The sequence below is a fragment of the Pan troglodytes genome, chromosome 10, assembly GCF_028858775.2.
Source record: "Pan troglodytes isolate AG18354 chromosome 10, NHGRI_mPanTro3-v2.0_pri, whole genome shotgun sequence".
NCBI lineage: Eukaryota > Metazoa > Chordata > Mammalia > Primates > Hominidae > Pan > Pan troglodytes.
Window position 1 is genome coordinate 128,231,573 of NC_072408.2, and position 26,217 is coordinate 128,257,789.

Here is a 26,217-nt window from a genome sequence, read left to right on the forward strand (position 1 = left end):
GTGCTTATTAACTCTGGAGGGAGACCTGCCAGGCCTTTTCTAATGAGGGACAACCATGGCTTTGTACCCCAAGAACATTTTTATTGAGTTGCTTTGTGTCTAGATCATTAGGAGAATTAATTAATACTTTCTCTTCCAATGAAGCTCAGCTGCGTCCTGCATCGTGAATGAAAGGCTTTCTGTACATTTTTCCAAAAAAGAAAACCTAGGACTATTATGGATAAGAAGTGACATTATCTGAGCAGCACTTGAAGCAAGAGAAATACATACTCTGATGCATTATTTCAGTCTAAGGAAGTGGCCTGCCACGCACTCTCTCTCTCTCCGTGTGTTTTAATCTAATATAGCACAACTTGTCGAAGCAAATCTATAATGTATATAAATAACAGAACAGTCTTAGGTCCTCATGAAGAGCGAACTGACTTTTTTATGTTTAAAATCTTAAATATTGGTTAAGTTAGAGGTGAGATTTAAAAGTGTAGGAAAATCGGCTGGGCCTGGTGGCTAATCTCAGCACTTTGGAAGGCCGAGGTGGGCGGCTTACCTGAGGCCAGGAGTTCTAGACCAGCCTGGCCAACACAGTGAAAACCAGTCTCTACTAAAAATAGAAAAAATTAGCCGGGTGTGGGGCGGGCGCACGAAGTCCCAGCTACTAGGGAGGCTGAGGCAGGAGAATCCTTTGAACCCGGGAGACGGAGGTTGCAGTGAGCCGAGATCACACTATTGCACTCCAGCCTGGGCAAGAGCAAAACCTTGTCAAAAAAAAAAAAAAAAAAAGGTGTATGAAAATAAACTGTCATCCAGTACAGCTGAAGAAATCGATACCTTAATTTACAACCTGTTTCTCTGTCCAAAGGCAATTCCAAGACTCGAGCAAATTCTTTTATTATGCTACGATTTTGGTTATTTTGAATACAGCTTTTCAAAGAGCACTTGGGATTTGAGAGCCCTTGGTTTTCTAAGTGTTTTCAATAAGTCTTGTTTTTAAAGGCCGCGTCCTAGCGAGTGCAGCTGCCGCTCCTTACCGGACCCACAAGTGAGGAGCCCCGAGGTCATCACCGAGCATGAACGCGGGAACGTCTGGGAAGGAAATCTGAGGCCCTGCTCTGACGGTCATAACAAAAGCCTTCGAGCCAACCGGCGTGTTCAAATTCACCACGGCCCTCCCCGCGCTGCCCTCCCCGGAAACTTGACCACCTAGCCCAGAAAGCCGCAGCAGCTTCCTCAGGGACGCTGTCTCCCATTTCAAACACCCAACCGAGAAAGCAGCATCGCAGCGCGCCTTCCGCCACGCCCAGGTCCGCAGGTTTTCGCTCGGGGCGGAAAAGACTCCTCCCCGCGCACTCCCAGCCAGGAGGATCGCCAGAGGCCCCGCCCAATCCCTGTTGCTTCATTGGCTCTGGTGACCGGCCTCCCGAAAGTCGGCTTCCTATTGGTCGTCTTGGCCGCCGCTCTGCGCTTTTACCGGGGCACGCGGCGAGCGTGATCACGCCCCTTACGTCCGGACGCTCGGTCACTTCCCGGGGCGCCGTATTCGCCGCCCAGAGGGAAGGAGGTCGGCAGTGCGAGGAGCTGCTATGGTGCTGAGTTTCCTGGTAGAGCCGGCCGAGCTGAGGCGGTCGCGGCCATGAAGGTGAGGGGCCGGTGGAGCCGGACAGACCCTCCTCGCCAATCCTATCCAGCCAGGGCACCTGAAGCGCCTCCTTTCTTTCCGCCTTAGCGGTTACCTAGTCGTCATCTCGGAGAGCTGCGCTGAGGGGGGTCGCTTGCCCGGCTTCAGGTGCCCCAACCGAGCCAGGGCAGGCTGCCGGACGCTCTCGAGCTCCTCCAGTGCCACCCCCGTCAGCGACCCGAGCGGTGGGGAGAAGCCGGGCGCCCCTAGCGTTCGCGCCGGGTGGGCCCCTCTCTGCGCCGGGCCCTGTGCGCCTCCTCGGGGGCCTGAGGCAGAGCCGCCAGGGCTCGCCTGAGCCTCGGTCCCTTGGCGCGCGGCGCGCCCTCTCCCGCCCCGAGTCCTTGAACTAACCCAAGTGTTGGGGACATCGTGGGACCAAGGAGAACAGGAGGGGTGCAGGGGGTGAGGCTAGGGCCAGGCTAACGGGTTAAAGAACTCTCAGGGTGGGGATGCCACCCGGAAGGGGTGCTTCGTAGGCTGCACGTCGGGGCCGCGACCTAGAGAAGGCTGGATGTGCCTCCATCGCCACTAGGTAAACGCAGCAAGGAATTTGGCAGCTTGAGTTCTCCAAGGTGGGAGTGAGAGCGTGGGAGCATTACTGATGAGAAGTTGAAGAAAAGGGGGAAGGGGAGCGGGATTTCCGGCCTACTTCTGAGAGATGATTCTCAACCCGATCACTGAGAGTTCTGAAGAGCTTTGTGAACAGCAGTCAGTTCAGGGTATTGATTCATTTGCCGAACTCAAACCAAGTGGGATGAGTCATAAGGTGATGATAACTTTCAGACCTAGACGGTTTCGTTAATCTCAATGCAGAGGTGTGCTGGGGGTGGGTAATCTAGCAGGTGAGCTGCTAGATTAACGCTGTCTCCATAAAGCGTCAAAGATTTACTATGGAAGATTGAAAAAGAGTGTCAGCTGGTCACAGAAGTTCAGCACGTTTTGTTGAACGTTTTCTGTGCGTTAGCCAAGAGGGAGACATGGTGAAGAGAAGTAATTCAAAATACAGTCTCATCCCTTAGGAAGGCAGTTTACCATTCAAAAGAAGAGTCATTTGTAAGTAACCATATTACAAGGCAGAAGGCTATGGGTATCAAAAAAAAAAAAAAAAAGGCAGGGACAAAACACAGGAGCAAGAAAGAATACTTCTGGCTACAGAAAGCAAGGAATATTTTTGGAATAGGTAACTTTGGAACTGTGCCTTGAAGTATGAGGATATTGTAAAAGCTTATTTTTAACTTTCCAGTTTAGTTATAAAATATTACAGCTTGAAATATCTATTAAAGTATCTAGAAGTAGCTTTATTTCCTGAAAACCACCCTCTGCTGTGTTAAGATCCAAAAACAAAGCAGGGATCTTTATATATAATGCCTCGAAGAATCAGTATCTTTATTAATATTAAATTTGTGGCCCATTAAGGAACTAGCTATCGAAGGAAAGAATTAGAGACAGGTCCAGTGTTGAAATTTTTAAACAAGTTCTTTGAAAACAGACGTGTGTTTTGAATTGAAGTGGAAGGTACTACTTTCCAAGATGAAATTTTAGAAACAAAGTTTGGTGGCAATTGAAATTATAGAAAAGATACGTATTTTCAGAAGCAAAATATGGACCTGAATAGACATCAGCCTGTGCAAGATGACAGTTATAAATGATGCTTTTGTTTTTGTGAAACTGGATTTACACCATTTAGGATTTGGGCTGTTAAATGTTTATTATTTAACTTAATGTTGATTTATATTGAAATTGTTTAATTGTGGGTATGCTCATCTGTAGATTTCTGGGCAGAGACTGATTCCTGATGTCATGGAATGCTAACATGTGAATGTTCATATAAGGAAATAATTCTTTCTGTGGAATTAAAATTACATTAAAAGCTAAGCAAGTATACCTGGCCGGGTGCAGTGGCTCACGCCTATAATCCCAGCACTTTGGGAGGCCAAGGCGGATGGATCACTTGAGGTCAGGAGTTCGAGAACAGCTTGGCCAACATAGCAAAACCCTGTCTCGATTAAAAATTATTTTAAAAAGAAAAAAAGGAAAAAAAAAAGTTAAGCAGTTAAAAATAAACAAGAAAAGCTAAGCAATTATATGAATAAGTACATGTTCACTCAAACCTGGAGCAGCTGGTTTTAGTATATGTACGGAATGGGTATTTACTTTCTCCCTTTGGTGTTTTGGTTTGGTTTGGTTTAGAAACTGATGTTTTGAAATAGGTCTTACCTCTCAGACTCAAGTAACTTTTAACCTTGCAGTAACATCCAATCAACTTCCTATAAGGGATTAAAAAAAAAAATCCAAATTGATTCCCTGTGTTAATTTGATTTAATCCTCTTTCCCATTTTTCCTTATTTATATTGATCTCACCATTAATTGTGCTAATCTGGGTTCTTCCAAGCTCAAAATGAGATATCAAGGAGAAAGTAATCTACTGAATGTAATTCCTTTTCCTTTTTTTTTTCTCTGAAAGGTGGGGGAGTGGTGCTAAGGATCAAGTATACTGTTAAAAGAAAACAAAAACCCAAGCATGAGGAAGGTAACATTTATATCTATAGCACACATTATTGTAATAATGTTATCAGTTTGGCCAATGTCTTGTCTAAAAGTATTACATTTTGGAGTTCATCATCTGTTTTTGCAACCTGCTTAATGTCCAAATGGTATGAGAGAAATAATTTAGGATGTAGAATTCCTTCCTTTGTGGTATATGGTCGGATATTTGGTCACTAAGAAAGAGTTAGGTCCCTGCATATTGTATTTCAGTTGAAGCAGCAGTTTTGATAAGAAATCCTTTCACATTCTAAGGAGCATATGTTTCTCAAATGGCTCTAAATAGGATAAAGAGGCCGGGCCGGGCGCGGTGGCTCACACCTGTAGTGCCAGCACTTTGGGAGGCCGAGGCGGGCAGATCACAAGGTCAGGAGGTTGAGACCATCCTGGCTAACACAGTGAAACCCTGTCTCTACTAAAAATACAAAAAATTAGCTGAATGTGGTGGTGGGCGCCTGTAGTCCCAGCTACTCTGGAGGCTGAGGCAGGAGAATGGCGTGAACCCGGGAGGCAGAGTTTGCAGTGAGCCGAGATTGTGCCACTGCACTCCAGCCTGGGCGACAGAGCAAGACTCTGTCTCCAAAAAAAAAAACTAAACAACAAAAAAAAAGGATAAAGATTTTGCTTTTTTATCAACTGTTTTTTCTGCTTTGCTTTTAGTTATGTAGGAAAGTTTAACCTAACCAAGATTAAACTGTAAAACTGATTATTTTATATCACCGTTGCTAAGATTTAATACATCTTTTTCCTGTCGTTTAACACAGGACATTGAGTTTTAGCAAATTGAAGGTTGTCCAGAGTTTGAAACAAACCCTGGACATATAGTGGGTGAGTTCTCTGAGGAAGCTTTCATTGATGGAAGAACAGTATTGCTCCTTGGTCCTTGTAGATTCATGTAGCATCCGAGACAATTATTTTTGAATTTAAAACTTCTAGGTTCATCCTTAAAATAACTGTGTAAATAATATATTTAACTTAGAGTTATGGCAAGCAAGGTAGACGCTTATGAGAAGAGTCTATGGCTTTATTATTACATTGCTATTTACCTAGTTTAATAAAAAGTGAATGACTGTGTAGTAACATATTAGAGTTTTGGCAAGCAAGATAGACTCTTACGAGAAGAGTCTATGGCATTATTATTACCTTGCTATTTACCTAGTTTAATAAAAAGTGAATGACTTAGATCATTTAGTTTTCTGTTTCTTTTTTTTTTTTTTTTTTGAGATGGAATCTCACTCTGTCGCCAGGCTGGAGTGCAGTGGCACGATCTCAGCTCACTGCAACCTCTGCCTCTTGGGTTCAAACAGTTCTCCTGCCTCAGCTTCCCAAGTAGCTGCCATGCCCGGCTAATTTTTTTTTTTTTTCCTTCGTATTTAGTAGAGACGGAGTTTCACAATGTTGCCCAGGCTGGTCCCAAACTCCTGAGCTCAGGCAGTCCACCTGCCTCGGCCTCCCAAACTGCTAGGATTACAGGCTTGAGCCATGGCACCTGGCCTAGTTGTCTGTTTTCATACTCATAAACTTTCTTTTCCCACTCTCCCCCTATACTTCTCTTGTGTCTGGCTGTCATTTAATCTTTTTTTTTTTTTTTTTTTTTTTTTTTTTGAGATGGAGTCTCTCTTTGTTGCCCAGGCTGGAGTGCGGTGGCACCATCTCAGCTTACTGCAGTCTCCGCCTCAAGTGATTCTCCTGCCTCAGCCTCCTGTGTAGCTGGGACTACAGGTGTGCACCACCACGCCCAGCTAATTTTTTTTGGTATTTTTAGTAGAGACCGGGTTTCACCATCTTGGCAAGGCTGGTCTTGAACTCCTGACCTCAAGTGATTCTGGCCTCCTAAAGTGCTGGGATTAGAGGTGTGAGCTACTGCGCCCGGCCTGTCATTTAATCTTCATGGAAACTACCATAGCTTTTCTGATTCTTCGTTCTAGTCTGGCTGGTTGATAATATATTTAATGGAATCATTAAAAGTTTAGGGTTGAAAATTTGTGGTAAATTTGTGAATTCTTTAAATTGAGCATTTTGAAGTATTTTCTCCCCACAGGGATTCTGAAAGCATATTAGATTATACACACACAGAAGCAAAGACAGCTGAACCTTGAGGCCATTTGAAAATCCTGGCACTGTGCCAGAAAGAGAGCTGGGCTGCTGCTCTTGCAAAGAAATAGAACACCTTTCCTCTTGCTTTTGTTGACTGTAATGATGTTTCATGGGCTTATATTGTTTGACTCTGACTGAGGAACCTGAGAGAGTCCTTATAACCTTATTGGCTGGAAACTGTCATTCCTACTCTTACGCAGATTATTTAGGTTTGTATTCTTTCCCCTCCCATTTGCTTCCTCTCCTTTGCTCCTACAGAGGGGAGGGGGCTTCTAATTCATTTTTGGGGAGGGAACAGTATGGGAGAAACACTGTCAGTCTCTGCTATGGGAGGAAAAAGAGGGACTTGAATATTGAGGAGTTTCAGTGAAGGAACTGACATGCTTGGCTAAGTACTTTCTGGGACCTTCTCACATTTGTCTTCCTGTAGTGAAGATGGAGTTCTGGTCTCCGCTCAACTAGCTGGTAAGCTGCTCTTGGTCAGCTGTATATTATCCAGACTTGTTGGCTACAGAGCTAAGGTCCTGTTCTCCAGTTGATGCTATCAGTAAAAACAAACATTTTAATTTCCATTTGTCTTCTTGCTTTTTTTTTCTTTTTGAGACAGGGTCTTGCTCTGTCACCTAGGCTGGAGTGCAGTGGTGCAATCTCTGCTTACCGCAACCTCCGTCTCCCAGGTTCAAGCAGTTTTCCTGCCTCACCCTTCTGAGCAGCTAGGATTACAGGCATCCACCACCATGCCTGGCTAATTTTTGTATTTTTAGTAGAGACGGGGTTTCACCATGTTGACCAGGCTGGTCTGGAATTCCTGACCTCAGATGATCCTCCTGCCTCGACCTCCCAAAGTGCTGGGATCACAGGCGTGAGCCACTGTGTCCGGCCTCTGTCTTATTTCTTTTTTTTTTTTTCTTGAGACGGAGTCTTGCTCTGTTGCCCAGGCTGGAGTGCAGTGGCGCAATCTCGGCTCACTGCAAGCTCCGCCTCCCAGGTTCACGCCATTCTCCTGCCTCAGCCTCCTGAGTAGCTGGGACTACAAGTGCCTGCTACCACGCCCAGCTAATTTTTTGTATTTTTAGTAGAGACGGGGTTTCACCATGTTAGCCAGGATGGTCTCGATCTCCTGACCTTGTGATCTGCCCGCCTTGGCCTCCCAAAGTGCTGGGATTACATGAGGCACCGCACCCGGCCTGTCTTATTTCTTAATTAGCTCCAAATTGGATGTGGAAAAAAGGTACTGTTACTGGCTCCCTAAAATCTTGGTGCACTGTCTTTGAAGAAAAGAGGAGAACTGGCATTGGATACCAGTATGACATGAGGATATCTAGGTGTCTGAGGCAGTCCAGGCAGGTTTTAGAATTTGATTTCTTATTATGGAATGTGTAAGTTGTTGTTGTTGTTGTTTTTGTTGTTGTTGTTGTTGTTGTTTGAGACAGACTCTTGCTGTGTCGCCCAGGCTGGAGTGCAGTGGCGTGATCTCAGCTCACTGCAGCCTCCGCCTCCCAGTTCAAGTGATTCTTGTGCCTCAACCTCCCGAGTGGCTGGGACTACAGGCACTTGCCACCACGCCCGACTAATTTTTTGTATTTCAGTAGAGATGGGGTTTCACCACGTTGCCCACGCTGGTCTCGAACTCCTGAGCTCAAGCAATCCGCCCACTTCAGCCTCCCAAAGTGCTAGGATTACAGGCGTGAGCCACCGCGCCGGGCTAGGTGTTAAGTTTTTAAATACGATACCTGGTTTTTAACTGATATAAGCCAGGCAGACCATGGTCCTATGGTGGCTCTACTGAGAGCAGCTTTGGCTTAAGAGAGTGGGTAGGAAAGGGATTAGACTATCAAGAACAAGTCATTTATTTTTAGTAATCACTGATGGCTAGAAAATAAACTCCAAACACGGGTGAATTCTCTGAGCTTGGAGTTTTGTGCTAGGCATAGGCAGACAGTTGCCTCATTCTCTTATTTTCTATGTTGTTTTAAACTACATTCATGGTCAAGAGAGGAAATTTAGCTGTCTTCACGATTATCGTTCTTTTTTAAAAATATAATTTCAACTTTTAGATTTGGGGGTACATGTACAGACTTGTTACATGGGTATATTGAGTGACGCTAAAGTTTGGGGTACAGTTGGTCCCGCCAGCAGGTAGTGAACACAGTACCCAACAGTTAGTTTTTCACCCCTTGTTCCCTTCCTCCCTCCTTCCCCTCCCCCCAGATTATTGTTCTTTCTAAACTGTTAGAAAAAGGGTTATACTTCTTACATACCACTTGGATTCATGTGGTATAACCCATGGAGTTTTGCTGCCAACTAAGGTCCCCAAGTAGGTCATGAAAGCCCAGATCATGGCTTGCATTTTCGAAGTTCCAGACTTTTCAGAGATCTGGCTTTGGGCTTTATTCACGGAGGAGTAACTGTAGGGTTTTTTTCCCCCAATGAACAAATAATGGATGGTGACCCTTCCATAAAGAAGGCACCACTTTGGAATTGAGGCCAGTGAATTGACTGCAAATTCAGAAGCCAAAGGGGTATGCCTAGTATACTGTCAGAAGCCAAAGGTGGGGGTATGCTTAGTATACAACAACTCAATGAATTGACTGCAAATGCAGAAGCCAAAGGCATATGCCTAGTATACAACAACTCGGTGAACTGACTGCAAATTCGGAAGCCCAAGGGCTACGCCTAGTATGCTGTCTTTCCAGGAATTGAGTTTTCTCAAAATCTAGGAGGAAATGGAGTGGTTTGTAGAAGATGCTTCAATCTTACTATCAGTATGGAAGCAATGAATGAATAAAAGAAAAATAAAGGAATACAGGCTAATTTAACTGGAGGAAGATCTTAAAGTATAGGGAAGACAGAAATGGAACAGGAAAGAACATGAACTTAGGTCTCTAAAGCTTTTAAAAGGAGGGTGCAGAAGAGGGATCCTTGTTGGTTATGACCTACCGGATATGGTAACTGGGTTCCAAGGAAATATAACAGAGGCAGAGTGTGAAGAGCTCAGAAAATAGATTGGCATATGTTCCCCCCATCCCTTGTCCCCCTCTCCACTGTAAGAGCTCAGATTCAATAAACCCTTGGGGAAATTGTCTTTTAAATAGTTCTCCAATTGCTTTTATAGGTTCTGTCAAGTCATAGCAGAAAATGTGGGCCAAGCGTGGTAGCTCATGCCTGTAATCCCAGTGATTTGGGAGGCTGAAGCAGAAGGATCCCTTGAGCCCTGGAGTTTGAGATCAGCCTGGGCAGCATATCGAGACCCCGTCTCTAAAAAAATAAAAATAAATGGTCAGGTGTGGTGGCTCACGCCTGTAATCCCAACACTTTGGGAGGCCGAGGCAGGCAGATCACCTGAGGTCAGGAGTTCGAGACCAGCCTGGCCAACATGGTGAAACCCCATCTCTACTAAAAATACAAAAAATTACCAGGGTGTGGTGGCAGGCACTTGTAAACCCAGCTACTTGGGAGGCTGAGGCACAAGAATCACTTGAACTCAAGAGGCAGAGGTTGCAGTGAGCCAAGATCGTACCACCGCACTCCAGCCTGGGTAACAAGAGTGAAACTCTGTCTAAAAAATAAAAATAAAAATAAAAACTAGAAAATGTGTACAGATTTAAGAGGGGAAAGATCAGTATAGGACACTTCAAGCACTGTTAGGTGAGTGTCAAGGTGACAGTTGTAGGTAGAGATGCCTTTGCCCTGAGGAGGCATGCAGAATAAATTTCTGAAATTTATGAGAAAGTACAGGAAGATGAAACATACTAAAGGAGAGCCAGGTAGATGGAGTCCTAGCTTGGAAGGATTTATCTTCTGGATGGATTCTTCAGCCTGGAGGTGAAGAAGGACAAAAATACTTTGAACAATGGCTGCTTTTGATAGACCCAGAAATCACTGACTTTCTCCTCATATTGGGAGATTTCACACAAGAAAATGTGCAGAGGAGTTAAGGTGGGAAATAAAAGTTGGGGCCCAGAAGCAAAGAGCAAATAAAATCAAGGAGAGCACCAAAGTCCAGCAAAAGTTACAGGCCAATCTGTGGTAAAAAGGAAAGGGATTCATTGAAGAATCAGATTGTTAAAAACTCAGGTGACCCTTTCTTTTTTTTTGAGATGGAGTCTTGCTCGGTCACCCAGGCTGGAGTACAGTGGTACAGTGGTGTGATATCTGCTCACTGCAACCTCCACCTCCCAGGTTCAAACGATTCTCCTGCCTCAGCCTCTCGAGTAGCTTGGACCACAGGCGTGCACCACCACGCCCGGCTAATTTTTGTATTTTTAGTAGAGACGGGGTTTTACCATGTTGACCAGGCTGGTCTCAAACTCCTGTCCTCAGGTGACCTGCTGGCCTCGGCCTTCCAAACTGCTGGGATTATAGGCATGAACCACAACACCTGGCCAAAACTTAGCTGACCCTTTCTTAAGGGATTGGGTAAAACCAAAGTGGGATGCGAAATACTACATATCCCACAACAGAAAAACATGTAGACAGGTCTTGGGGAGTATGTTGCCGAGGCATTAGTTCCAGAACTCTAGGGCCACAGGCTTCCAAAGTAACCACAGCCCTTTCCACTCAGGAATTTGTGGAGGGTGATGTTCCAGCTGAAACAGTGTAGGCAGGAAGAAGACATCTTCCCTTTGACTGAGCAGGTCTTAAGCTTTTAACCTGGCCTGTATATCAGAATTACCCAGGGAGTTTTCAAAAAAATTCTGGTGCCCAGGCTGTACCACAGACCAGTGAAATCAGAATCTCTGGGGCTGGGACCCCAGGAATCAGTATTTTTAAAGACTTGCCTGGTGAGTCCAACATGCAGCCAAGGCTGAAAACCATTCTCTTAAGGGCAGTTTCACAACCCTAGGCAATTCCTCAGCAAGAGGTACTGACAGCAGCTACCAAGGTACAGGACTAAAACACCTGTTCCAATGAAGGGCAGCGGGGGTGGGTGTTACCTGGCACTTCAGTGCTAAAATGAATGTAAAGAAATTATGTTCATGGCCAGGCGTGGTGGCTCATACCTGTAATCCCAGCACTTTGGGAAGCCGAGGCGGGCGGATCACCTGAGGTCAGGAGTTCGAGACCAGCCTGACCAACATGGAGAAACCCTGCCTCTACTAAAAATACAAAATTAGCCGGGCATGGTGGCACATGCCTGTAATCCCAGCTACTAGGAGGCTGAGGCAGCAGAATCGGTTGAACCTGGGAGGTAGAGGTTGAAGTGAGCCAAGATCGTGCCATTGCACTCCAACCTGGGCAACAAGAGCGAAACTCCATCTCAAAAAAAAAAAAGGAATTATGTTCATTTCAGCACTGGGATGCCAGGAAATATGGGGCTTAAAGGGGAGATGGAAATTAAAATTTTTAAATATGCTGGATGGGGCTGGCGTGGTGGCTCGTGCCTGTAATCCCAGCTCTTTGGGAGGCTGAGGCAGGCGGATTATGAGGTCAGGAGTTCGAGACCAGCCTGGACAACATGGTGAAACCCCGTCTCTACTAAAAATACAAAAATTAGCTGGGTGTGGTGGTGGGTGCCTGTAATCCCGGCTACTCGGGAGGCTGAAGCAGGAGAATTGCTTGAACCCGGGAGGCAGAGGTTGCAGTGAGCCGAGATTGCGCCACTGCATTCCAGCCTGGGCAACAGAGCAAGATTCTGTCTCAAAACCACCAAAAAAAAAAAAAAAAAAAAAAAGCTGGATGGGAAAAAAAAAATACTTCAAATATACTAGTGACAGGGGCTTCCCCTGCTTCAAATTTCTGAACTTTCCAGAAGGCTGGAGTGTTGCAAATGCTCCTCTCAGAGATGATAACTATAAGTGGATTTGCCCTTCAATATGATGCTAAGGTTATTCTCTCACTGGGAGATCATGTTCTCATTGGAAGATTTTGCCCAAATTTAAGTTCAGAGATTCTAATGAGGCTGCAACCTGAATTTTTCAGGATTGCTTCTTTACCTTCTATTCCTGTAGTATTTGGCTGACAGTAGTTAATATGTGTCTGAGTTGTACTGAATATTGGGTTATAGCAACGTTTTTGCCTGGGACACTTTGGAGGTTGGCTTGGGCTTTTTTGTTGTTTGTTTTTGAGACAGGTTCTCACTCCGTCACCCAGGCTGGAGTGCGGTGGCGTAAGCATAGCTCACCATAGTCTCAACCTCCCAGGCTCAAGAGATCCTTTTGCCTCAGCCTCCGAGTAGCTGGGAGCACAGGCACATGCCACCACACCTGGCTAATTTTATTTTTTGTAGAGATAGAGTCTCCCTATGTTGCCCAGGCTGGTCTTGACCTGGCTTCAAACAATCCTCCCACCTTGGCCACTTAAAGTGCTGGGATTACAGGTGTGAGCCACCATTCCTGGCCTGTTTTTAATTTTTTATTTTATAATGAGGGCTAAATTAAGTGTTTTTCTTCATTTTCTTTCTGGGGAACAAAGAGGAAATTCCCTTCCTTGTATAGAAACGTGAGGAATGGGACAAAATTGTCCCCCTCCAAAATTGGTATCTACACAGAGAATCCATCTGTTTTCCCAAAATAAGACCTTCTATTCCCTTTACCAGAGCTGTGTAGTTGAAAAAAAAATTTTCAGCCTAGAATTTTAATGCTCATACTCATTAACATGGTTTGAAAAATTGTATCCTTCCCTAATTCATTGTAAAACTATCCCTGATACAAAGGTCATAATCTCTGACAGTGCTGCTTTTAAAAGGGGGTGTCATTTGAGAATTTTGGTTTTCTTTACCAAGAAAACATATTTTGAACTTTCTAAATAGCATGTAAAATTTTATAATGTTACATTGTCTGTGAAGAGATAATAGGAATTTTTTACACAGTTACTTGTCAGTCATACCATGGTGGAAAGAGGAGCAGGAGAAAAAGAAGTTTTTGTCCGTGAGGAACTTTCACTGTAGTCCAGGAGGCAACATCAGACATGAATTAGAAGGGGGATAAAAGCTAAGAGAGCTGTTGGTTTAGTAGCTACATTAGTAGGAAGCTAAACTTGTAAAACTGCACTTCTGTTAACCCTGGAATGAAGAGAAGTTTATCCTGGGAGTACTTTCTGCAGTTGAGGTATTTTTTTCCCCAAAAAATGTAACGTGCAAACTAAATTTTTTAGAACAAAGTTTTTCCGGTTTTAAGAGTGCATACTCTAAAGAACTGTGGATGAATCCTTTACTTAAAAGAACATTAACTTTATTATTATTAATTTTTTTTGAGATGGAGTCTCGCTCTGTCACCCAGGCTGGAGTGCAGTGGCGCAATCTTGGCTCACTGCAAACTCCGCCTCCTGGGTTCAAGCGATTCTCCTGCCTCAGCCTCCCGACTAGCTGGGACTACAGGCACGTGCCACCATGCCCAACTAATCTTTTTTTTTTTTTTTGAGATGGAGTCCTGCTCTGTTGCCCAGGCTGGAGTACAGTGGCGCAATCTCGGCTCACTGCAAGCTCTGCCTCCCGGGTTCACGCCATTCTCCCACCTTAGCCTCCCGAGTAGCTGGGACTACAGGTGCCCGCCACCACGCCAGGCTAATTTTGTTTTTGTTTTTTTGGTAGAGATGGGGTTTCACCGTGTCAGCCAGGATGGTCTTGATCTCCTGACCTCATGATCTGCCTGCCTTGGCCTCCCAAACTGCTAGGATTACAGGCGTGAGCCACCACGCCTGGCCTAATTTTTGTGTTTTTAGTAGAGATGGGGTTTTGCCATGTTGGTCAGTCCAGTCTCGAACTCCTGACTTCATGTGATCCACCCGCCTTGGCCTCCCAAAGTGCTGAGATTACAGATGTGAGCCATTGTGCCTGGCTGAACACTAACTTTAAATTAACTCTTAGTGAATCTAGATTTTCATGCTTTTTTTTTTTTTTTTTTTGAGATGGAGTCTCGCTGTGTCACCCAGGCTGGAATGCAGTGGTGTGATCTCGGCTCACTGCAACCTCTGCCTCCCGGGTTCAAGTAATTCTCCTGCCTTAGCCTCCCGAGTAGCTGGGATTACAGGTGCCTGGGCACCACGCCAGCTATTTTTGTATTTTTAGTAGAGACTGGGTTTCACTATGTTGGCCAGGCTGGTCTCGAACTCTTGACCTCATGATCTGCTCCCCCACCTCTGCCTCCCAAAGTGCTGGGATTACAGGCATGAGCCATTGTGCCCAGGCTATTTTTTTTTTTTTCCTTCCTCTTTTCGAGGCAGAGTCTCACTCTGTCACCCAAGCTGGAGTGCAATGGTGCGATCTAGGCTCACTGCAACCTCTGCCTCCCGGGTTCAAGCGATTCTCCTGCCTCGGCCTTCCAAGTAGCTGGGATTACAGGCATCTGCCAATACGCCCAGCTAATTTTTTGTATTTTTAGTAGAGACGGCGTTTTGCCATGTTGTCCAGGCTGTTCTTGAACTCCTGACCTCAGGAGATCCACCTTCCTTGGCCTCCTAAAGTGCTGGGATTACAGGCATAAGCCACTGAGCCTGGCCAGATTTTCATGCTTTTAAGCACACCATGGCTGTAGAGTTTGAGGTATATAATCATTTAAAGGTATGGACTGTTATAATTTTACCTGTCCTTTTTTTTTTTTTTGAGACGGAGTTTTGCTCTTTTGCCCCAAGCTGGAGTGCGGTGGTGCGATCTTGGTTCACTGCACCCTCCGCCTCCTGGGTTCAAGCGATTCTCCTGCCTCAGCCTCCCGAGTAGCTGGAATTACAGAAGCCTGCCACCATGCCCAGCTTTTTTTTTTTTTTTTTGAGATGGAGTCTCGCTTTGTTGCCCAGGCTGGAGTGCAGTGGTGCCATCTGGGCTCACTGCAAGCTCCGCCTCCCAGGTTCACGCCATTCTCCTGCCTCAGCCTCCCAAGTAGCTGGGACTACAGGCCCCACCAGCACGCCCAGCTAATTTTTTGTATTTTTAGTAGAGACAGGATTCACCGTGTTGGCCAGGCTAGTCTTGAACTCCTGATCTTGTGATCCACCTGCCTCAGCCTCCCAAAGTGCTGGGATTACAGGTGTGAGCCACCGCGCCCGGCTTCACCTGACTTTTAAAGGCATCACTATTTCTTGAGAATTATAGGGTGTGAAGACTTATAATATTGAAATCCTTGGCTTTGATACTTCAGACTGTTTGAACCTTGTGTTGTGGTTTCTTCTTTACCTTCTCCTTTCTTTATAATACAACATTACTTCTGGGTAATAGCAGAAACAGCCATTATCCTTCTGTTGCATTCCAAATTGCCTTTTGCATTTTAAGGTTGAGGGCTTTTTGTTTGCTTTTTGTTTTAAGAGCTTGCTGGACAAACAGTCCAGCATTTTACATGCTATTATAAAATGTTTGACAGAATCAGATAATAAAATAAATGGAACTGTATTATTATATGCTGCCATTTTAACTAATACCTCAGCTATCTCGACTTCCATTACCTATCACATTATCTAGATTCTAGAATATGCTTAAGAATTAAGACAAAGGCAAAAGCCTATTCGTTCTAAACACTATAGCTTTTATTTTAAGCATGGGAAAATGCCTTTGGCCCTCGCTGAAAATTTATTCTTTTATGTATACTTGGGACAAGCATGGTTATCAGGTTTCTGAGACTGCAGTAAAAAGGAGACAGGTTACTCTGGGCAGGTATAGTGATAGCCCTGGTGGCTCAAAGAGAGGGAAGAGACAAGGAAAAAACCATAGAAAGCAATACATTAGTTCTGGGCCATTTAGTGGAGTAGCAAATAGCCCTTACGCCTTGGAAGTTCATGATGGTTATCAACTCATTAAAAATTATGTTTAGTATCTTCAGTTTGAAAAGGTAAAATAAAAAAATACTTTCCTGTTGTTGTTGTTTTTTTTTTTTTTTGAGACGGACTCTCGCTCTGTCGCCCAGCCTGGAGTGCAGTGGCTTGATCTCGGATCACAACAATCTCTGCCTCCCCAATTCAAGTGATTCTCGTGCCTTTGGCCCTCGCTGAAAGCTAGGAGGCTGGGCACGGTGGCTCATGCCTGTAATCCCAGCACTTTGGGAGGCCGAGGTGGGTGGATCACCTGAGGTCAGGAGTTCGAGACCAGCCATGGTCAACATGGTGAAACCCTGTGTCTACCAAAACTACAAAAAATTAGCTGGACATGGTGGCGGATGCCTGTAATCCCAGTTGCTGGGGAGGCTGAGGCAGGAGAATCGCTTGAGCCCGGGAGGCAGACGTTGCAGTGAGCCGAGATCACGCCATTACACTCCAGCCTGGGCGACAAGAGTGAAGTTCCATCTCAAGAAAAAAAAGAATTTGGAAAGTAGAGAAAATTTCAGAGAAAATAAATTACACATAATACATTAAAATCTATTCTGGTTTGTCTACAACTTCAGGTACAAAAAAATCTAGAGAGAGTTTCAGTTGGTGTTTTGATGTTTTCCAAGTCATTTAAAAAATCATTTACATATGCTATAGTATATTATACCCAATTACAAATGCAAAAACAGAGGTTTAAGGAAATGAAGTAATTTAAATTTATGGGCCTGGCATAGTGGCTCACACCTGTAATCTGAGCACTTCGGGAGGCCAAGGTAGGCAGATCACTTGAGGCCACGCATCTGAGACCAGCCTGGACAACATGGTGAAACCCAATCTCTACTAAAAATAAATTAGCCAAGTGTGTGGCGTGTGCCTGTAATCCTGGTTACTCGGGAGGCTGAGGCAGGAGAATCACTTGAACCCAGGAGGTGGAGGTTGCAGTGAGCCGAGATCGCGCCACTGTACTCCAGCCTGGGTGACAGTGAGACCCTGTTTTTAAATAAATAAATTTATTTTAAATAAATAAATTTATTTTAAATAAATAAATAAATTGATGTTATTTCTGTTAAATAATAGCTGAGAAAATCTGCCTTAGACTGTAGAACTGTGGTGCAATGGCCACCAGCCTAATGTTGCCAGGTAAAATACAGGGTGCCTGAAAATTTGAATTTCAGATGAAAAACAAAGAATTTTTAGTATATGCATATCCCAAATATAGCACAGGACAGACTTTTGTCCAGTCTTTTTTTTTTTTTTTTTTTAACATGCCTGTATACATGTATCTGTTTTGGGTGGGTAGGGAGGTTTTTTGTTCTGTAAAATTTGGATCATGTTCTCTTTTTGTTAAACAAGAGATCATGGGTATTGGCAATGCCAGATATTCTTTGGAAATAGCAGAAAATTCTTTCCAAATGGCTTGAAATTTCAGTGCCCAGAGGAATATAGTAATCTCAAAGTTATTGAGGGCAAACTTACCTCTCCAGAATAGCATTCCCTGAGGATCCCAGAGAGCCCAGATTCCACTTAGCTTTAAACTGTGGGATTTGTGTTCCTTTTTAGGCGGGTGCCACGTCTATGTGGGCTTCGTGCTGTGGGCTGCTGAATGAAGTCATGGGAACTGGAGCTGTCAGGGGCCAGCAGTCAGCATTTGCAGGAGCCACCGGTCCATTCAGATTTACACCAAACCCTGAGTTTTCCACCTACCCACCAGCAGCTACGGAAGGGCCCAACATAGTTTGTAAAGCCTGTGGGCTTTCATTTTCAGTCTTTAGAAAGAAGGTGAGTTGGATGAAATGTTACATAACAAGACACATGGGTCAGAATTCTTGATTGTAGGTTATTTTGAATAGCTATTGAATTTTCATTTCTGTTTATAAAAATAGCAAAAGCTTAGTTCCATTAGCCATTTTCCATCTAGAAAAATACTTAATTGGAGGGATTATATTACTGCTCAAGTTTTATAGACATTGTTTCTCATGTTCAGGCATCCTTTCTCCTGAACTTTGACCTGTTTGTATCATTTTATTTTCTATTATGTTTATTTCCAAAAGCAAGAAGTTTGTTAAGTCTGTAGTTTTGTTCACAAATGATTTACTGTAACTATGATTCAGATTCAAGTTTCAAAAAAGTATCCCGTACCTTAACTTTCAAATGAATAAATGAATGCAATAAATTAACTACTCTTTGGAGATTCAACATAAAATACTTAGCTAACAGTTATTTTCACTAAGATGGAAAGTCATTCAGAGACCCATCATATTGGTAGGCCTCCTTGCTCTCTTTGATCTTTAGTTTAGTCTTTTGAAATACTTAAGGAAAAAAAATGTTAGCTTGCGGGAACAATGCAGCAAGCAGAAACGACCACATCTTAGTGCCCTCTTTAAGCTTCTCTAGTGGCAAGGCTTTGATTGTGATTAGGCTGTGTAGTTTACAGATTACTGTATTAGTGGGTCCTGTATTTTCTTGGATTCACCTTGAGAGATCAGTTGCCTTTCTCTTTCCCTGTCAGTCTGTTATGCTTTTTGTCTCCTGCTCTTTAAATGGAGGAAATTGTTCATGTAGGAAAAGACCAGGAAGTGTGATTCTGCTTTCTGCTCTGTGTGGTTCAAGCTCTGTTTTGTTAATTACATGTTTATACCAAGGGGTGGAAAGGTTTTAATTCATTAACACAAGAGTGTGTTTTTCTTAAAGTCCTATATTAGAACTTCTGTGAATCCAGACTGCCTTGGCAATGAATATTTTGATTTTCATGGCTTTTGAAACATGAAAATACCTCTGGAAATAGTCTGGTGCCACTGGGGACTTCACTAAGAACTAAAATTAAACTTTAATAGAAGGCAGAAAGAAAACTCATGTTTTCATAATGGTTTATATCTTGCTGTCATCAAATGCTTTTCTTTCTTCAGCATGTTTGCTGTGACTGCAAGAAGGATTTTTGCTCCGTTTGTTCAGTCTTACAAGAAAATCTCCGTAGATGTTCTACTTGTCACTTATTACAAGAGACAGCATTTCAGCGCCCTCAGTTAATGCGACTGAAGGTGAAGGACCTGCGGCAGTATCTCATTCTGAGAAATATACCCATAGATACTTGTCGTGAGAAAGAAGACTTGGTGGATCTAGTACTGTGCCATCATGGACTAGGCTCTGAGGACGACATGGACACAAGCAGTCTGAATTCTTCAAGGTCCCAGACTTCTAGCTTTTTTACACGTTCGTTTTTTTCAAACTATACAGCCCCCTCTGCTACTATGTCTTCGTTTCAGGGAGAGCTTATGGATGGAGACCAAACATCCAGATCTGGAGTGCCGGCACAGGTACGAGGGGGTAACTAATTACACCCAGGGCCCGGCACGCTTATTCTTGGCCGTATATGGTGGGGCCTTTAGTGCTTGATGACTTCTGATAAACTTCAAGTCATGTGCTGGAGTGAAGCTTCCACACCCAGCTGAACTCTGCACTTAAAGGCTGTCCTGATGTATAGTGTCTGCTGAGGTGCTAGGTGGCTCCAAAGTCTGCTGTCTGAAGGGTCCCAAAATAGCTCATCAGTCTCTTGGCCTTAGTTAATTTCTCTGTCTTACACAGTTAGACACTAACTGTTGAAGAAATGGCTGTGAAAAAGTAGCACATACACATTTGTAGTGTTATGTGTTAGTGCACGTGTTTCAGTGACCACAGAAAACAATCAGTAGTGTAAGTTAGCCTAATGCCCGTTTGTCTTGCTACAGTGAAATTGTTCTAATTTAGTTAATGAAAGAGCCATCTGAATTAGTGAAAAAATGTAGTTATTTACTAATTGTAATTAATAATATTGTCCCAATGAGGTCCTTGGACATCCTGATTGAATAACATGTAAAGGCTTGTAATATTTACTTGTACGTGAGTGATTCTAAACTGCTGAAAGAAATGTTTTGAACAAATTTTTTCACGCTTAATTTTCTTCTCTGAAGAAGGGGGTTATTAAAAGTAGAGGAAAGCTGGATGCGGTGGTGTGAGCCTGCAGTCTGATACCTGGCAGGCTGAGGCAGGAGGATTGCTTTAGTTCAGGAGTACGAGGCTGCAGGTGTACCATGATTGCAACTGTGAATAGCCACTGTACCCCCAGCCTGGGCAACATAGCAAGACTTTTTTTTTTTTTTTTTGGAGGCAGAGTCTCACTCTGTTGCCCAGGCTAGAGTGAAGTGGTGAGATCTTAGTTCACTGCAACCTCTGCCCCGCTGGGTTCAAGCAATTCTCCTGCCTCAGCCTTCCAAGTAGCTAGGATTACACCCCAGTTAATTTTTGTATTTTTAGTAAAGATGGGGTTTCACCATGTTGGTCAGGCTGGTCTCGAATACCTGACCTCAGGTTATCTACCTGCCTTGGCCTAAGTGCTAAGATTACAGGCATGAGCCAACCGCGCCTGGCCAAGAGTGTCTTTTAATTAGTAAATGAATAAATGCAGAGGGAAATTTGGTCTAATTGCCTTCTAGATATAGTCCTGTGTCCTCTAATAATGTTTTGGTCAGTGATAGACCACATACACGGCAGTGGTTCTGTAAGATTATAATACCATATTTTTATTGTACCTTTTTTGTGTTTAGATATGTTTAGATACACAAATACTTATTACTGTGTTATAGCTGCCTACAGTATTCAGTACACTAACGTGATATATGGCTTCGTAGCCGGCCATGCCCTATAGCCTAGGTGTGTAGCAGGCTGTGCCATCTAGGTTTGTGGAAGTACACTGTGACGTTCGCACAATGACAAAATCGCCTAAGGACACATTACTCAGAACGTCTCCTAGTCGTCAAGCAACACATACTGTAGTCGTAAATTAGATAAGTCCAAGCCAGGAGTTTTATTATTCTCCCAAATAAGAATTGGCATATTTATGCTGCAAACATAAGGCACAGCTGACTTACATACCCCTTTTGGGTATACACCACCATTTGGGTGGTGTGGATTGTTGGATGCTACAGTATGGTGCCTGGCAATCAGTAGGGTGGAATATTTGAAATTGGGAACCAACCTAGCTTATTGGAGAGCTATTGTCAAATATAGTCAAAAGAAAATATGTGAAGGAAGGTACATAACCCAAACTGAAGAGATTTGTGTTTTCTAAAGTGTTCTGATTGAGAAATGTTAAAAACTAGAATTAGCCTCAGCCATCAGTGAAGTCTAGAAAGCCTTCGTTGGAATTAGATTGTCTAAGTATGCTGTGGTAGGACTGAGATCTTTCAAATCAGATGCCCCTGATGCTTGGGCTGACCCATCAGAGCTTTAGCTTTTTTCTGTCTGCATCTTACAGGCTCCTAGCCTGAACAAACTAGCCATTTGCAGGTACTTTGATAATGACACAGTGCTGTCCCATATCCTTAATGGCTTTGGCATTCCATTATGGGACCTTCCTGAGAGAGTTAATACTCTGGTTAGATTTTATAACTTTACACACACACAGGAATTTGTGTTTTGAGCTAACTTTATGGAAGGTAGGTTCTTCATGCAATTTTGTAGGGCCCAACTTTTTGGAAGGGTCAGCAGCATTCTGAATCCAAAGATGTGCATTATGCTGGCTTTCTGGTCATCATGGGGAGCATCGATGACAAGGTTTTCTCTAGTGATAAATACGGATTGATTCCTGACCTAATCAGATACATTGTATAAGTGTAGGTACAAAGTGAAATCACTTCAGCAAACACAGAAGATGATGATGACGACGATGATGAGGATGATGATGATGATGAAGAAAACACGGAGGATCGGGTGAGGCCACCCATAAAATTTGGTTTCCCTGACATGTCAGCCTGACAGGAAGGGACAGTGCCCTGCGGACTTTCTCTAGATTAGTACAGGATGTTTCTTCTGGTTTGAATGTAGGACAGTATACTGAAACACTTCTAGGACTGCTGAGATGGCTGGGAGAATATTGAGGGCCAGTGATGAGTTTAGAGTGGGGAGGGTCTGGACTTATGGGACCAGGGCTAATGGATGCTCTGTGGTTTCAGAACCCCGGGCTCTCCAAGGAGAGAGTGAGAGCTTCACTGTCTGACTTGTCAAGCCTTGATGATGTGGAAGGAATGAGCGTGCGCCAGCTGAAGGAAATTCTGGCTCGGAATTTTGTCAACTATTCTGGCTGTTGTGAAAAATGGGAACTGGTAGAGAAAGTAAACCGGTTATACAAAGAGAATGAAGAAAACCAAAAGTCCTGTAGGTTTATCTTTTCATTTTTTCCCTATAGTATTTTTCCTTAGGCTTTTAAAAACTGGGTTGTTTTTGTCACAATTAAGTCAAATTTATTTTTGAGAAAGCTGTGTACCATTTTACTGAGTATCAGTTAGTTACATGAGCCTGTTTATAGATCTGGAAAGTAGTAACTTCATTATGTGATGTTCATTATGGCTGTGAGACCACCACTGCCAAGTGAGTTAGAAAATTATTCAATTTGGTTTTTCTTACTATAATTAACTATTTGTTACAACCCTAATTAAATTCCTCGTCTCTGTAAAAATGCTTATTTTCTCACTAATGCCTTTGGCCGGCCAGTACCTTGGTTCTCTCAACTTTTAAATCTAACAGTAGGGGGAAAATTCCCTATAGCCCAGATGTTACATAGTTCTTAGCATCAACTATCTGTAGATTTCTGTGTAAGTCACAAAAAGCTGAGGTTAAGAACTTCTGAACTAGGCTGGGCTTGGTGGCTCACAACTGTAATTCTAGGACTTTGGGAGGCTGAGGCAGGAGGATCACTTGAGCCCAGGAGTTTGAGACCAGCCTGGGCAACATAGAGAGATCCCATCTCTACAAAAAAAAAAAAAAGCCAAACCAAAAAAACCTGGTGTGGTGGCACCAGCCTGTGGTCCCAGCTACTTGGGAAGCTGAGGGGGGAGGATTGCTTGAGCCTGCAGGGAGCCGTGGTCATGCCACTGCACTCCAGCCTAGGTGACAGAGCAAGACTGTCTCAAAACAAAACAAAACAGAACAAAAACTTCTCAACTATACATTGATGAAATTTGGCACAGAAATTCTTCCTCAGCTGGTAACACGATCAAGCCACGGAACATTTATGGACAAGAAAAAATAATTCAGTTGTATTTATTTTTTTCTTTTTAATTGTAAAAAAAATATATATGTACTTAATATTTTTAAATTGAGACAGGGTCTCACTATGTTGCCCAGACTAGTGCTGAATTAGGCATGGGCCACCATGCCTGACCCTCAGTGGTGTTCAGACTAACAAATCTTATGTTCCTATCTAGCTTAAACAGCCCTCCCATCATTAACTTTTATCATCTTGAGTTCTCTCCTTTAAAAGCTGGTTATAATACAGCATTTGTTGATGAACAGGTTTATGCCCAGAATATGCACAAAATATTTTGGCAATCCTACTTCAAAGATGATGTCACAATGGTAGATGCAGGAATCTTCATCCTCAGAGCTTTCAGAGGTCGTAGGCTGCTGGCTGGGAAATGGTTTTCTGGCAGTGAGGGGAGAAGTCAGTTGACTTCATAAATGTAAATAGCAACTATGTACAGTGCACAATGATAATGCCATTCCCACCCTTAAGTACTTTGCGGTGTAGGATATAACATGGTTGTTATTATGACAGCATGGTTTCCAGTGTCTTTCTCCATTAACTCACTGCATAATCTAACCCTAGTTCAATCTCTGGCTTGGGTGGAACACACATTTTGTTTTGAGCACAGCTGGCATCTTTCCTAGCTTGACTGGCTCCAAGTCACTACCAAGATTGTTCCCATATCCCTGACAAGATACTGGCTCCTCTGCTTTCCTAAGTTCTAAAGAGTGGGAAGGAACCCTCCACACAGAAGGGGAGACCAAGGCCCACTCTGATTTCATCTTGAGTTGCCTAGTGTCTTCTCCATTGGCATATCTGCCATCTCATCCCATAGATCCTTTCTCCCCAGGTCCACACCAGTAGTCGTGGGCCATGAACTAAGACCCCAGATCACAAGAATCTCTCCCCATGAATGGCAGTAAAACATTTCTCTTAAATCTAGAGACTACTGACCTTTCAGGCTTGAATTCCTGTTCTGTTCCAACTATTCATGATTCCCTTTGATCTCCTCTGACCTGTAGAAAGGGAAGCACCCAAATCCATAGCCCTATGGCCAAATCTCAGGCTGGGGTTAACTTTTTTTTAACTTATTCATCGTCTTTCTTATTCACAGACTGGATTTTCTCAGATGTAAAGGTGGGCCAAGAGCCAGGACGGCCCATCTCTTTCAAGTTAGACTTCAGCAGGGCCAGGAACACAGATGGCTTGAGATGATTCTAAGGCTAGGGAGGGAAGGATGCACAATTATTCCTAACTTTTGTAAGAGGGGAACTAAGGCTCCTTTTCCTACTGAGATGAGGCTCCAGAGACTGTGATATTCCCAGGGCTACAAAGCTGGGGCAACTGAGTTAAATTCCAATAGCATCCTGACTCCAAAGCCCATCTACAGAAGACCAGCTGAGGGTTTCTTTTTCTAGTTACAGAAGTAATATATCCCTATCACAGATGTCTTGAATTAGACAAAGATATAAAATAGAAATACATAGCTAACATTTGTTGGGTACGTCAAGCATTTTATTCTTTACAAAACCCTGAGGTATAGCTTTTATCATTGTCATTTCTAGTGGAGAGAACCAAAGTGCAGAGAAGTTGGGATTATTTCTTGTACAACACTGGGGTGGCATTGGGCCTGCAGTGGTCATTCAGCAGGTGGCTGCTCAGCTTCGGACTGGTAGGGTGGCTGGCTGGCTGGCCATGCCCGAAGCCGAGGCCTTAGCTCTCTGTTGCCTTTCAGATGGCGAGCGGCTGCAGCTGCAGGATGAGGAAGACGACAGCCTGTGTCGCATCTGCATGGATGCCGTCATCGACTGTGTCCTACTGGAGTGTGGGCACATGGTTACCTGCACCAAGTGCGGCAAGCGCATGAGTGAGTGTCCCATCTGCCGGCAGTATGTGGTGCGAGCCGTGCACGTGTTCAAGTCCTGAAACAGGCTCCCCTCACCAGGACAGTCACCCCCAAACTTGACCCCAAACATTTCAATGCACAGAAGGGACTGGAAAGTTACTGTTCAAAGGCTGAAGCTATTTTAAAACATTATTTTGACTACTAAGTGGGGACAGAAAGATCCATCCTGAGTTGTGGAAACATTGGTCCATGCCGTGAGCCTGTCTGCCTGTGGACACGTGAGCTTCCCGGGCTCAGCTGGGCTTTATCACACATCCCGTGAACACTCATTGAAGTCAGCCTGTTTGCGCCATGTGGGCATCAGCCACTGCTGTCTTGGGAGGACACTTATCCTGTTCTCTTATTTCCCCTTCATCCTATTTTTAACTTAAACTGCTCAGATGTTTGAAACTTCTGTCCTCTTTGGATGAGATCAGTGTCCACAAGTGGCCGACATGGAACATGCTGAGCAGTGGCTCCTCTGAATGTTCACTTTATTAGTCATGTATATTTTAAATGCTAACATTTGATGAATGTAAGTTTCCACATTGTTGCTGTTTCTGCATTTAAACATAATTGGGAACAACTGACATTCTCTAGTCGACTGCCAGGGCCTTAGACTCCACATGTCCATTTTTGTTCAGGTATAGCTTTTTATAGCAAGGGCTGCATCTAGCTTCTTTTATTAGAAGTGTGTGTGCTAAATTCCTTATTAATGTGTAATCAGTTTACACTGTTTTGTATAGTGAAGGTGTATTTTCAGTGCTACCCGCTAGCTGATTTTAACTTTAGGAATAAAATTAGTTTTAAAAGCTTTTGTTTACATTGTCTTGGTCAGTTCCTAAATCAGGTGGCCTGGCCTAGCACCCCTCTTCAGAAGAGATGGTGGGAGCACCTTCAAAGATGTCACATGGGGGCCGGGTGCGGTGGCTCACGCCTGTAATCCTAGGACCTTGTGAGGTTGAGGCTGGAGGAATGCTTGAGCTCACGAGTTCAAGACTAGCTTGGACAACATGGCGAAACCCTGTCTTTGGAAAAAATTAGCCAGGCGTGGTAGTCCCAGCTACTCAGGAGGCTGAGGTAGGAGGATGGCTTGAGCCTTGGGTGTGGAGGTTACAGTGAGCCAAGATCACGCCACTGAAATCCAACTTGGGTAACAGAGCCAGACCTTGTCTCAAAAAAAAAAAAAAAAGAAAAAAAGAAAAAAACAATGCCACATGAGCAACAGTG

The 26,217-nt window shown here is 43.8% G+C and overlaps 1 protein-coding gene across 6 annotated transcripts; it reads left to right on the forward strand.

Moving 5' to 3' along the window:
• The first annotated feature begins 990 nt into the window (after window positions 1-990).
• On the forward strand, window positions 991-25,804 carry RNF34 (ring finger protein 34). 6 transcript variants are annotated; one of them, XM_003313987.7, is made up of 7 exons: window positions 991-1,633; window positions 4,137-4,202; window positions 17,606-17,824; window positions 18,952-19,359; window positions 21,698-21,790; window positions 22,033-22,234; window positions 24,838-25,804. In XM_003313987.7, exons 2-7 carry the CDS (start codon window positions 4,194-4,196, stop codon window positions 25,026-25,028), a joined length of 1,122 nt encoding a protein of 373 aa, XP_003314035.1. In that variant the 5' UTR covers window positions 991-1,633; window positions 4,137-4,193; the 3' UTR covers window positions 25,029-25,804. The 6 variants fall into 6 exon arrangements, with proteins under 6 accessions (XP_003314035.1, XP_009424697.1, XP_522545.3 ...); XM_009426420.5 differs by having other exon boundaries at window positions 1,523-2,204; XM_009426422.5 differs by lacking the exon at window positions 21,698-21,790 and having other exon boundaries at window positions 1,499-1,633.
• The last annotated feature ends 413 nt before the right edge of the window (window positions 25,805-26,217 follow it).